The 12,500-nt window shown below is 35.8% G+C and overlaps 2 protein-coding genes across 3 annotated transcripts in view; one reads left to right on the top strand and one right to left on the bottom strand.

Moving 5' to 3' along the window:
- The window catches only part of LOC144978431 (uncharacterized), a 9,212-nt gene extending 3,379 nt beyond the window's left edge, over window positions 1-5,833 (top strand). For both annotated transcript variants that reach the window (XM_078924480.1, XM_078924479.1), the window contains exons 2-4: window positions 465-532; window positions 1,538-1,585; window positions 2,502-5,833. In XM_078924480.1, the coding sequence (XP_078780606.1) occupies window positions 493-532; window positions 1,538-1,585; window positions 2,502-4,780 (2,367 nt within the window). In that variant the 5' untranslated portion in view covers window positions 465-492 and the 3' untranslated portion in view covers window positions 4,781-5,833. The remainder of the gene's footprint in view (window positions 1-464; window positions 533-1,537; window positions 1,586-2,501) is intronic.
- A 2,447-nt stretch (window positions 5,834-8,280) lies between these two features.
- The window catches only part of LOC144978964 (heparan-sulfate 6-O-sulfotransferase 2-like), a 10,304-nt gene continuing 6,084 nt past the window's right edge, over window positions 8,281-12,500 (bottom strand). Inside the window, exons 2-4 of the mRNA XM_078925583.1 lie at window positions 10,727-10,882; window positions 9,072-9,266; window positions 8,281-8,731 (exon numbers count right to left, since the gene is read on the bottom strand). Coding sequence (XP_078781709.1) covers window positions 8,281-8,731; window positions 9,072-9,266; window positions 10,727-10,882 — 802 coding nt within the window. The remainder of the gene's footprint in view (window positions 8,732-9,071; window positions 9,267-10,726; window positions 10,883-12,500) is intronic.

The following is a 12,500-nucleotide window of genomic DNA, read 5'->3' as shown; positions in this document are numbered from 1 at the left end:
TGGCTAGAATTTTTCATATATCATGTGATCAGAATGTATAAAAGTCAAAACATGATCATATTTATAATGTTTTTCTCCTCTGGAAACACTTTTATGCTCGTAGGAGAAATATTTTATAAGGGCGTCCGCCATTGTTCCGATAGTTTAGAGCCAGTTATTAAGTTACTATGCGTCATTACGAGGGAAGTGACGTCATGACTGTTGAAGCCTATTTCAGACAAAAGGGATAGTGATAAAATCCAGAGTGCAGAAGGTTTGAGAAGCCCATTGTTCTCAATATCCATAAATAATCAACTGAACATCCGATGTCAAAGGGATTTCCCATGAAAATGTAAGCTTTTAATGATTTGTACTCAAAGATTTCCATTCGAGTCAAGCTCTTGGTAAAATTGATTTAAACGAAAATATGTATTTCCTTTGTAACAATGACTCTTATTTATTTCACTTTTCCATTTCATTGTCAGATCTAAACAAGGGATTTTCCTATTGAAAATGGCGGCTAGAAATCCAGAAGATTGCGAGACAGGACGAGGTATGTCGTGTCTAACGTAATATTTTTATAAATTTATTCTTAAATGTATCCTTTTTCTTACATATTTTATAATAACACAAAAAGGGGATTGGTTAGAGTCCTGAGTTAATTCGACTGGTTGTTGTTTTTGTTGTTTTTTTAACTCTATAATCTTATATGTCGGAATGTTCTTTCTGATAGCTGGGTGTAGCAATCAATGTTATTGTTATCCGTTTAACTTTACAAAAATTGTTATAAAACTATTGATAAAATCCAACTCCACGTGCTTTGTTTACAACGGATATAGTTTGTTTATCTTATTTATTTATCTACTTCGTAAAAGTTAACATTATTAATATTAATTAACATAATGGAGTCACTCCATCTATTCACATCAGTCCACTAATTTATCTTCATTTAACCCTCTCTTTACCACCTATAGGAAAATCGTCACATTCTTTACGATACAACCAACATTTTTCTTATTCAAACTTCTTTTGTACATCACAAAATTTAAAGAAAATGAACGGTGTGTTGTAGAACATGTTTTTCTAAAGAAATTATGTATCGCAAGAACTTACTGCTATTGTGTTTGAGTGATAAAAAATATATTTTTGTGTTAGTTGGGTGTGAAGCTTTGGGAAAAAATCCTGAAAATGGCTAGTAAGGAGAGAGTTAATCATTCGTTTTTATTTGGCTGAACTCATTCATGGTAAACTAGAATATTTGAATCCATTTATCATCGTGTGATTATTTAACACTAATAAATAGAGGTGCCTAAATGAGTCCATTGCACACACACACACACACACACACACACACACACAGAGACACACACACGCACGCACACATTTACAAATTTTCGCCTATATTATTATGACAATCTAACATAAATATATATGTATTCTGTGTGCCAAGGGCCTAAACGTCGTTTGTTTTGTGTTGTTCATTCATGAGTCAGATTAACTCCCTTTATCTTTATCTCCAATTATTTAACAAGGCATTTTGATTTGTTTCAATTTTCAGATGAGGACATAATTCAACATGTGTCGGGACTCCCCAAAGACGTAGAATGTAAGACACTTGATTTCAAACATTGACAACTATAATACTTTATGTATGAGTGGTTCTTTGATCATTTCATATTCTATAATCATGCTTAATCTAAAATATGCGTGATCTGACCTTGAATACTTATCATTACTGATAACATTTAGTCCTGCTATGTGGCTTGAGGTATGACACTCGCCTTCGAAACCTGGAGGTCCAGAGTTTGAGTCTAGCTCTGAGCGGCGCATAGTTGAGTCCTTGGAAAAGGCTCTTTACTCACATTCTCTCAATGTTCTTAGGTGTAAAATGAGTACCTGGTTAACAGCGTTGTCTCTATTGAAAAACAAAATTGTGATATCGCCTAACAGGCGTCATTTTTCGTCCTACATGTTAAGTGTTACTGTTAGCGAGGGACCATGCGCCTTGAGTGCGTTTAGTGGATCTTGCTCTAAATAAATGCTCAATGTTTTTTATTTCGTTTGTTTGTTTGTTTCTGGTTATTTGTTATTTGTTTTGTTTTGTTTTTGTTGTTTTTTGTTTTGTTTTTGTTTTGTTTTTGGGTTGTTTTTTTTTTCTTTTTTCTTTTTCCTTTTCTTTTTTTTTAAAAACTTAATATAGGTAAAGAAAAAAATTGCTATCCGTTGCCTTGTGTGTGGCTGTAGTATAAATTAATTAATCTCCCTGACGGTATAACATTATTAAATGCATTTTGAACACATTTAATAAGTCGTCCTAAAGAAGATGAAATTAAAATTCTGAGGCCCCGCTCTTGAAAAGCAGCGTTGTCTTTATGCAAACGCCTACCAGGTTACATGCCATTTCCTTTGTTTTATATGTAAGCTATTCCGTCGTCGGGAGATATTTTAAAATAATGTGCAATGGTATGTATATTATTGATCTTTAAATGTCTTACAGTATAACCCAATATTTTATTCCACAGTCGTTTCAGAATGTGAAGTAATAATTGAAGGGGAGATTGAAGGGGAGATTGAAGGCGATGAACTGGACACACGGCATAAGTGTTGCATAAAGAACCCTGGACACCTCAATTTTATCCCTGTATCAGAATTCAGCATGAAAAACCTCCCCAAAGAACTCCAAACAGAAGAAAACATGGATTTAATTCAGAAAAAAATTGACCGAACAGTTAGAATACGAGTCGCATACACCAGTACTAATCGACCGGATGTTTTCTCCGATAGCAAAGCATCTTATCCATTTTCAAAGTATCGCGGCAACAAAAGAGTAGTACGATACGGTACTGGGAGTATCAATAGACTTCTTTCCTCGGAACCCCTCAAGGACAAACCATGCCCGTGTCATTTGTGTGTAAAATCGGACAATCCAATGAAAGAATATTATTTGATAACAATCAGTACGGCTACTCATGTCATATATGACGATTCCGAAGCAGAGAAAGCAACTATTGACTGTTTTTTCGATTCTGTCGACTCAGAAGGTGTCAAAACGTTATACGGATATTGTGTAGATGGTTCAAACACGTCACATGACAGCATGTATAAATCCGACGTCTGCGAAGTAGTGTGCGTTACTCATGACAGCAAAACTGTGAAGACAATTCTCGGTGTAACTTCTCCAAATGCTCTCAACCTACCGCATTGGTATTCAACTACTCTCCCCCCTGAAGGGGTCATTGTGTCTCATCCTCATGGGTGCAGTAAAAGGATCACGTTTGGACAAGTCTTGCATTTGACAGTGCCTGTAAAACCTAGATACGAGACTTGCACCCCGATAGTCCTACCAGAGGGCACCAAATGTCACATCAGTTCAAACAATTCAGACAAGGAATTAAGTGGTGAAAGTTTTGCTTCGCTGACATCTTTCCTAAATAGACGATCGAATATGAATTGCTTGGTAAGTGATGGACTGAAATTAAAGGGTGAAGAGGAAGCAAGTCAAAATCCTCTAATGTCAATACTTGAGAATCTTTTTCAGTCTGCAATTGTTGATGCTCCTTCCCCGAGGAAAAATAACGCTATAGATGATCAATTGGAACACGTCTCAAACTCAAAAAATGACGAAAGAAAGAAAACAGTAAAGGGGGCATACAGTGAATTATATGATGAATGCATAAAGCGTAATGCTACTGCATCTGAATTCAGTCATAGTTCTTTCGACACAGTTACCTCGATGAAGTTGATAAGAGACAATCTAAAAGATTCAGAGGTGCCACTCCAAATGATGCCTTTGAAAATGATTGACTGCATTCTACCAGGTCTAAATTCATCGATTCAAACTTCAAATCAATGCAGCGATAACGGATTTAACATGAAAGAACCTAGTCCGTCCATGAAAGAAGATTCGATTGATCTTTTCACCGAAATAGTTGATGCATATGGATTGAATGATGAATTTGTAGTTCCTATTCTAGAATCATTGAAAGAAACGGTGCCTACAATGCTAGACCAAACATTATCTCATAACCAACAGCAGTCACTGTTCGAAGAATTGTTTGGGAATGTTTTTCAACAGGGTTTTGCCATTGGGGTGGAAAAAAGTTTGAATAGCAAGAACAACTCTACGAATGATGTTACAGGCGATGTATCATATCATGCTGACAACGAAGTTTGTAACGAAAGTTATGAGGATGATGATTCTTCAGAAGATGGTGATATCAACGATGCTGTGCAAAGCACAATGCAAAAGACATTGGAAGGGTTGGATGTTCAAACACAAACAACATTGAAACATTTTGGATTGGAAGAGATGTTAAAGAGTATGGTCGAAGCGTTTGATGATTCCAATCCACTTGGTTGTAACATGTCCCAGACAGACCGACAGAACAGTATTGTAATTCCATCTAGAGTGAAATTTATACTCCCCTCTGATGCAATATATGCAATGCGATATTACAAGGAAAGTCGAGGGCGTTTTACGTTTCCTTCAGGAACTAAAATCATCAACGCTGTTGGAGAATCGATGATCTTACCAGACGGTTTAGAATTCCAGAATGAAACATTTCATCCTCAACATGCCAAGATCTTTTACGATATTGACACTTGCCCTGGAAGTAGCGGTGCTGCTGTGTACAGCAACTTGCTTGACAACGAACTAATGACTTTCTTTCCTCATAGCGGCTCCGGAGGAGAGTTAAACCTGAGTGGACTACAAGAAAATAAGCTTTTCCCGGTAAAGAGTCATATATTTCATGTTATGAATAATATCGTTCATCAAATTACTGATCTAGACCTTGATTGAACAAAGTGCAACACTGTAATATGGTCAATATCAATATCATTCGCTCTTTACAATACCTGTTTCACCCCACCCACCACCACCACCCCCTTATACCATTACAACATCTCATCTATGGAAACACGGAATAATTCATCACCCTGGCAAAAATATTTGGGAAGGGGGTGGGGCGGGGCGGTTCTTATTCCTATTTTTCTTATTGTTATTTACATAGCAAGAATTTTTTTTACATCTAATTACCAGCCGATTTAAATGACCTTCGAATTGTCCAGAGGTCTCAAATCCATGATTTCAACGAGTTGTCCGGTAGGTGAATTTTTGACGAGATCACAGTCATTTTAGAAATGGAATTTTGGAGTAAATTTTCTCAGAAAAATTGGTCTAATGCATTTGGTCGAGTGCAGTAAAGGAAGTATACCGGGGAGCGCACTTGAAGTTACGTCACTAGGTTTTCGGTTTTATGAATTCGCCGACAACCGACGGGTTGCTAGTAAAACCACAACATGCAAACTGCACCCAAAAAAATCGTTTGATTCTGCTTGAGAAATATTTCACTCCTTTACAAGCAGAGTTCGAACACAAGCAAAATCAAAGTAAAGATTGCAGGCTTATACCACTAGTAATAACATAAATGACTTATGAAACACGTTTCTAAAAGTAGTGTGTGCGTGAGTGTGTGTGTGTGTGTGTTTGTGTGTGTGTGTGTGTGTGTGTCGTCCACAGGGAAACCCAAGTGTTTTCTGCTAGGAAAATTATCCATTGCGTTAATTAGCATTTTTATTCTTCTGATGCAGACGTCAGATTTTTAGCGATAGGTCAATTTTACAATGACATGTAAATGTTTAAATCAGTTTTTTTTTTCGATCCCTAAGATTTACGACTCCTATTTTAAACCGAAAACTGAGAAGAAGCGGGGAATCAGGGTTGTCAATTTAGCGTTTTTAATGCCAAATTCCAAAAATTGTGTTTTATGTTTGTATTTTTTAAGCCGTTTAGTATGAACAATAAATTGGGTTTGACTTTTTGGCATTTTTGTTTTTTTGACATTGTATTAAACCCATATAATACAAAAATACGAAATAACAGCACAATATTTAGATATTAATTTTCACACCTAACCTAGCAATTTAAAAAAGATTGATATCGACATGTATGCAATTAAGTGCACGTAGATTAATATAATAAATGACTGCGGCAGAGAGAGGGTCAGATTCAGTAGGGCCTAGTGCGGAAATGATAATATACATGACAGTAATTTCGTTTTATATCGAAAATGTAGTGGGTTTGCTGCTAATAACAAATAAACCAATAATTGTAATTATATTATCATTGGTGAAATTTGGAATTATTCAGGGATGCGTGTTAATCAGCTATAGGGTTCAACAGTCGTGACATCACTTCCTTCATAATGACGCATAGGAACTGATTCTAAACTCTCGGAACAATAGCGGAAGCTATTATCTTCATCACCGCCCTTATGAAATATTTCTCCGACGAGCATAAAAGTATCCAGAGGAGAAAAACATTATAAATCTGATCATGTTTTGACTTTTATACATTCTGATCATACGACATGTGAAAAAGTTCTAGCTAGCATGAAGAATAAAAAGGACGGATTTTCTTTGTTTAGAACCAAGCTGCTAGTTGCTGGGCGGACGTGACATCAGACTATTGAATCGTATTGTCAGTCAAGTATTGTCACATGACTATTAATGAAGCTGACCTCTATTGAAAAGGAAACTGGGATATATTATTATGATTTTTGATTTGTAAAATAATCTGTAAATGTTGACATAAAAAAATGCGTGTTCTATGAATCAATTTAAAATCATGTTTGACAAAGAATTAATTTATCTGAGATTTAGGTATGATTTTTTTTTTCATTATACTATGAGCTTTGTATGATTATGATGCAATCGTGAAGATTTTTCAATACTTTCACTGTTCAATAATTGTTTGTTTTAAATTTACATCGCCTTATGGATATATTTGTTTTAATTACATCTAGCAAACTGTCGAAAAAAACAGTTTGTAAATGTTATATACCATACTATTTGAGATTGTGTAATTACGAGTATGTATTATTGAATGAGAGATTTAAAAGATAAGTTCGTTTTCAGTCTTAAATAAGATAATATACAATGCATACAATATAAACTAAATTTATATGGAAAATATTAATTATTTCATTTTATTTTTCTCATTTTTGTATAAAGTAACACTCACGCAAATACATGCTTGTGTAGGCATATATATATATATATATATATATATATATATATATATATATATAATATCGTATGTGTATGTATATATGTTTGAATGTGTCAACGTGTGCGTGTGTGTATTTCCGTGCATACCTTTTAAAACTACATATATATATATATATATATATAAATATATATATATATATATATATATATGTGTGTGTGTGTGTGTGTGTAGTTTTAAACGGTATGCACAGAAATACACACACAAGCACACGTGTATATATATATATATATATATATATATATATATATATATATATATATATATATATATATATATATTATTTATTTATTTATTTGTTAATCTAATATTCTATTAATAAGAATATATTATGTAGGTTCGAAAAGCACCAAAGGCTAAAAATTTCACAATTTTGGTCAACTATTCCTTCTGGCGTGCACTTATTGGCAAGTCTGACAACCCAATTCCTTATTGGCTCATTGTTGTCATGGAAATTCCAAACTGTGACGCACAATATTGTCCATTACATTACTAGGCCCAAAAGTGGGTTCGAATTTCAGACCTGCATATAAGGATACATCGATACCGTCCCTTTTTGACATATTGTACACCCTGACACAATCCTGTTTGAGACGATTAGCCACATATAATGGTAGGTGGGGTCTTTGACCTCCCGTGGTGGGCAGGAGGTCACGCCGTCTGCTCTATCCCCTATAATATCTGTTTTCCGAGTTGCTTTCACTCTTTGTCTTGGAAAGGGATAACTTGGTATTTTCCTGGCCTTGGCCAGTGTCATTGGCTGAGAGGGAAACAGTCCAATGCATAGTGTTAATTTTGGTAGATGGTATTTTTTTCTTGTAAAGCATCTTTCTGTTATGTATTATTATATTTGTTGTTTTAAATGTATAATGTAAGCATTTGACTGTGTTCCTCTTAATCGTATCCTATGCTTGTGTATGGATGAGACTTTTAGGTGATCTAAAACTTAGTACATTGATGGTATGCTCTTGGAATCTACATATGTCCCCTATTTGCACCATTCCCCTCTGTCTTACATTTCTTGTGTGCTTTAATTGCAATCTAGTTTTTTTTTTTTTTTTACTATCCCATGATGTTCCTTTTTACTGGCGCTGAAATTACCTAAATATGTCGCAAGCGCCGTAAAACCCTAAAAGACAAACATACAAGAAATCACTTATTATGATGGACATATACAGATTTACATTAAATATTGTATTGTTACATTGTCCTTTTCACTAAGGTAGTAATTTCTACATTTCAACAGTTGTGTATGTAAACCCATCTGCGACATACTTGCATTCATGCGTCTTTTTCTCCACGGGGACTCGGGCTTTCTTCAATCGCTGAAAAAATAAATCCTTGGCGTATTGATATAATCGAATATCCAAAGAGTTCAATTCAATTATTCTGTTCCAGCTGTCTTCTGACAACATGACGTAGTTCATGCCTAGAGAGCCTCGTTTTGGAGATAATATTTTATTAAACTTTAACCCTTTGAAGACTATCTGGAAAAGTCCTTGACATTCGTAGGAATATTCCAGAATTCCAAAAAAGTGAAAGAATCTTCTAAGATTGTCTTTTGCACTCTGTAGCATGATTTCATCCCTTTCAAACCTAGATTTGTTAGAATTGATTCTATAACAGTCTGATAAACTCATGTTTGCCAGCATCCGGGTCTGTCTGTTGAACGCCGTGTTGTGTCTGACGAAAAATAATGCCAAATAAAAAAATAAATTACTTTGTCAATAATGTGTGATCGCCGAATCAAATTTGTATTACTGATGTTACTATAAGTTGTGTCTTTATTATTTTTTCTGATAAAAAAGAGATGACAGTACAGAGCATTTTCACAAATAAAAAAGCTCATAGTTCTTCGTTCGATTGTGTTTCCTTCTTTCTTTTTAAAAAAAAATGTATATCTTCATTTTACTTTCCTTCTTTTAAAAACCATTTTAGCTTTGTTTATCACAATTGCTTTTCTCTTGCTATGTTTTATTTTATTTAGTTCAATATTTCTTGTGTCTTTTTATCGTCTACTTACGGACATTGCAGAAATTCCTCGAAAGAAACCGTGGACCAGTTCCCATTGCGAAAGCAGAAAGGAACCTCCTCTAGCGTAGCATCCCTCCCGTCACAGTGGAGACGGCACTCCTTCCAGGTGGCACCCCGTCTCACGTGTTGCCACTCGCTCAGGAAACGGTTCACGGGGTCACGTATAAGTGTCACATAGTGGTACCTACAAAGAAATGACGTCTGGAGATAACAAGCCTGATAAGGCAATTTGGCACAATAGATTTACACAGTAAGATTATGTGATTGAAACATTATTGTTATGCTAAATGTTGGCGGAATAACAAAAATATTCATTAAAAAAGCGCTGTCATCACAGCAAAGAGGCGAGGAGAACTATGTAAAACGTCATCTCATGCTTCCACCAAAGATATCCAAATTCAAATGTTATCCATGGATTTTAACAACTCCCTTGTCAAGTCATCTGCTGAATATCTATAGATAATGTAATTTGAATCTAAGTTCGCAAAATATTTTTCTATGACAATGTGAAATTGAATGTAAGCTTCAATTTAATTACGAAAACAGATAAAATGGACATCTCGGGTTTCCCCTTTATCAACAAAACAGGATGAATGAAACACTACAGACGAATGAGATAATGTGTCTGTAGTGTCTCATTTATCCTGGTTTGTTGATAAAGGGGAAACCCGAAACGTCCATTTTATCTGTTTTCGTAATTAAGTGGAAGCTTACATCCAATTTCACATTGTTATTTATTTCTTCGAGCTTCGAGAAGTAACATTTACATTACAAAACATATAGAATTCAGTGCAAAATATGCAGATACCAATAGTATTGTAGTAAGTTTCATTATAGACATTGAAATAGTGATGAATTGTTACACTGCGTTACTCTGACAACAACGAGTTTTTTTAAATGTGTCAAGAAAACTCGTTCTTCAAATATCGATCGATTAAAATGACCCTCATCTTGTCAAACTACTCAAGATTTGAGAGTTTTTGACAATCAAAATAAACGTGAGCTTTTATATCGTGCAACACCCACCAAACGTGCTAAAGCACTTTACAAAGGGTCCCTGACCAACAGTTACACGAAAAGATAAAGGGAGTCAATCTGACTCATGAATGAACAACACAAAACAAACGACGTTTCGGCCTTTATCAAATAAAAGCAGAATACATATATATTTATATAAGATTGTCATAATAATATAAAGGCCAAGGGCCGAAACGTCGTTTGTTTTGTGTTGTTCATTCATGAGTCAGATTTACTCCCTTTATCTTTATCTCCATTTTATTGACTCATTTAGGCACCTCTATTTATTAGTTACACGTAACATGTAGAAGAGGCATGACGCATTTTAGGCCATAATACTTTTTTTTTTCCGACAGAGACAACGCCAGGTACTCATTTTACATTAGAGTACGGTGAGCGAATGCGAGTAAAGAGCCTTTTCCAAGGACTCAACTATGCGCCGAGCGAGGATCGAACCCAGGACCTTCCGATTTGAAAGTGAGTGTTATACCAAAAGACCACATAGCCGCACGAGGGGGTTCATTTAAATCGATTGATATTTGAAGGACGAGTTTTTTGGCCAAAATATTTAAAACATCTTTTTATTTCAGAGTACGAGAGTATAAGCGTTCAATTAAATTCACTTACTTTCTCTTTCGGTTTTCGTTCTCCTGACTCTTGTACCATTTATCTACACATGTGGTAAGCTCTGTAAAGTCGGCATGCACTCCACAAGCCCATCCTACAGAATGACGGTTGAAGAGCCAGTCTTGTCCTTTGTCATTCCAACAGTGGCATTTGAGTCTGAGAGCGGGAAGGGGGGGGGGGGGGATATATATATATATATATATATATATATATATATATATATATATATATATATATATATATATATATATATATAGAGAGAGAGAGAGAGAGAGAGAGAGAGAGAGAGAGAGAGGGTGAAAAAATATCACTGCCCTTTACTTAGAAAAAAGTATACATTTTTTTAAAATGTTGGTCAGAAAACTCGTCCTTCATATTAAATAAAATCAACCATTGTATTCGATCGATGTTTCAAGGACGAGTTTTCTTGACACTTTAAAAAAAAAAACTCTTTCAGAGCACGGTAGATTACACATTAATAATATACAATTCGGTAAAATGTACACAGGTCTGTTTGTCATGGCAGTATTTCGTTATAGATGTAATTGCATCCAACACAAAAAAGTAACCGTTAACGTTTATATTCCAGAGACATTTATCATAATTCTGACTGCCTAAAAACGACAACATTAAGTCGAATGACGTCGCCGCATACTATCCTTTGTTGACCTCGGATGAGTTGATGCCAAACTTTTATTTCATACATTATAGACAGCCTCATGGACAACCGTATCCGATTGGTCAGGACCTTGCAGCGGTCTGAGGGCTAGCGTGTCTCTGTGATCTTGCGAGCTTTGCTGGTAGGTCACAATGTAGGACAGATCGAATTGAGAGGCCAAAGTGTGACCCACCCTCCCTCGGGTAGAAGTTGAGCGTTGAACCGATAACCCACCTTTCAGTTCTCTTGTATGGCAGCGAATGTTGGAGAGAAACAACCACATTAACAAATAAATTGAAATATTTTCAAAACAAATTCCTCCGAAGAATTTTAGGCAATATTTTGGCCCAATAAAATTAGAAATGAAACTCTAAGAGAAAGAGACAGATACAGTGAGTATAGCAGCAACAATAAAGAGACACAGGTGGAGATTGCTTAGACATGTTGCCATTATAGAGGCAACTGCTCCGATGCCAAGAATAGCACTCCGCTGGATTCCGATGGCAAAAGACGGAGAGACAAGCCCAAAGACACATAGAGAAGATCCATGGATGAAGAACTTAAAAAGGCTGGCCAAGCCTGGAAAAACATCGGCGTCGATACAACCGGCAGACAAAAAAAGGAGTCATTAGTAGTATAAGGATAAAGAAAGTAAGTCCTGGACGACTATAATATAATATCAATCGCTTTATTATGACAAGTAAAATGTACAAATCGGTTGGTGGCAAAATGTGTGGAAAGAGCTTTACACAATAATTGGGAGGTGGGGGGGGGGGGGGGGGCTAGAGTTTAGCCTCATTGTCCTCCATTCGGCCATTGATCAGGTTCATCATCGCTTAATTTTTTTCCGAATTACCAGTTACGCCGACTTATGGGCAACACAGAATGGAAACGACATCTTGCACAAGAACTGTAATGTTAAGACTATCTACTCCACCTCAACAAAACTTTCCGGCAAGCATAAACCGCGCTGAAGCCACGAGGCAGCTGCGTGTCAAAATGCAATGCTCAACCTGGTGCTCTGCTGTCTCTGGACCACGACCACAGTGCAAGTGGGCGACGCCGTTAAATGCCACTGATGCAAAACGACTGCCGTTAGTTATGTAGTTTAAGACC

Source organism: Berghia stephanieae, chromosome 8 (genome assembly GCF_034508935.2).
Source record: "Berghia stephanieae isolate SIO BIC M18660-M18661 chromosome 8, UCSD_Bste_1.3, whole genome shotgun sequence".
NCBI classification, from domain to species: domain Eukaryota; kingdom Metazoa; phylum Mollusca; class Gastropoda; order Nudibranchia; family Aeolidiidae; genus Berghia; species Berghia stephanieae.
This window is presented reverse-complemented; position numbering and strand designations above follow the sequence as displayed.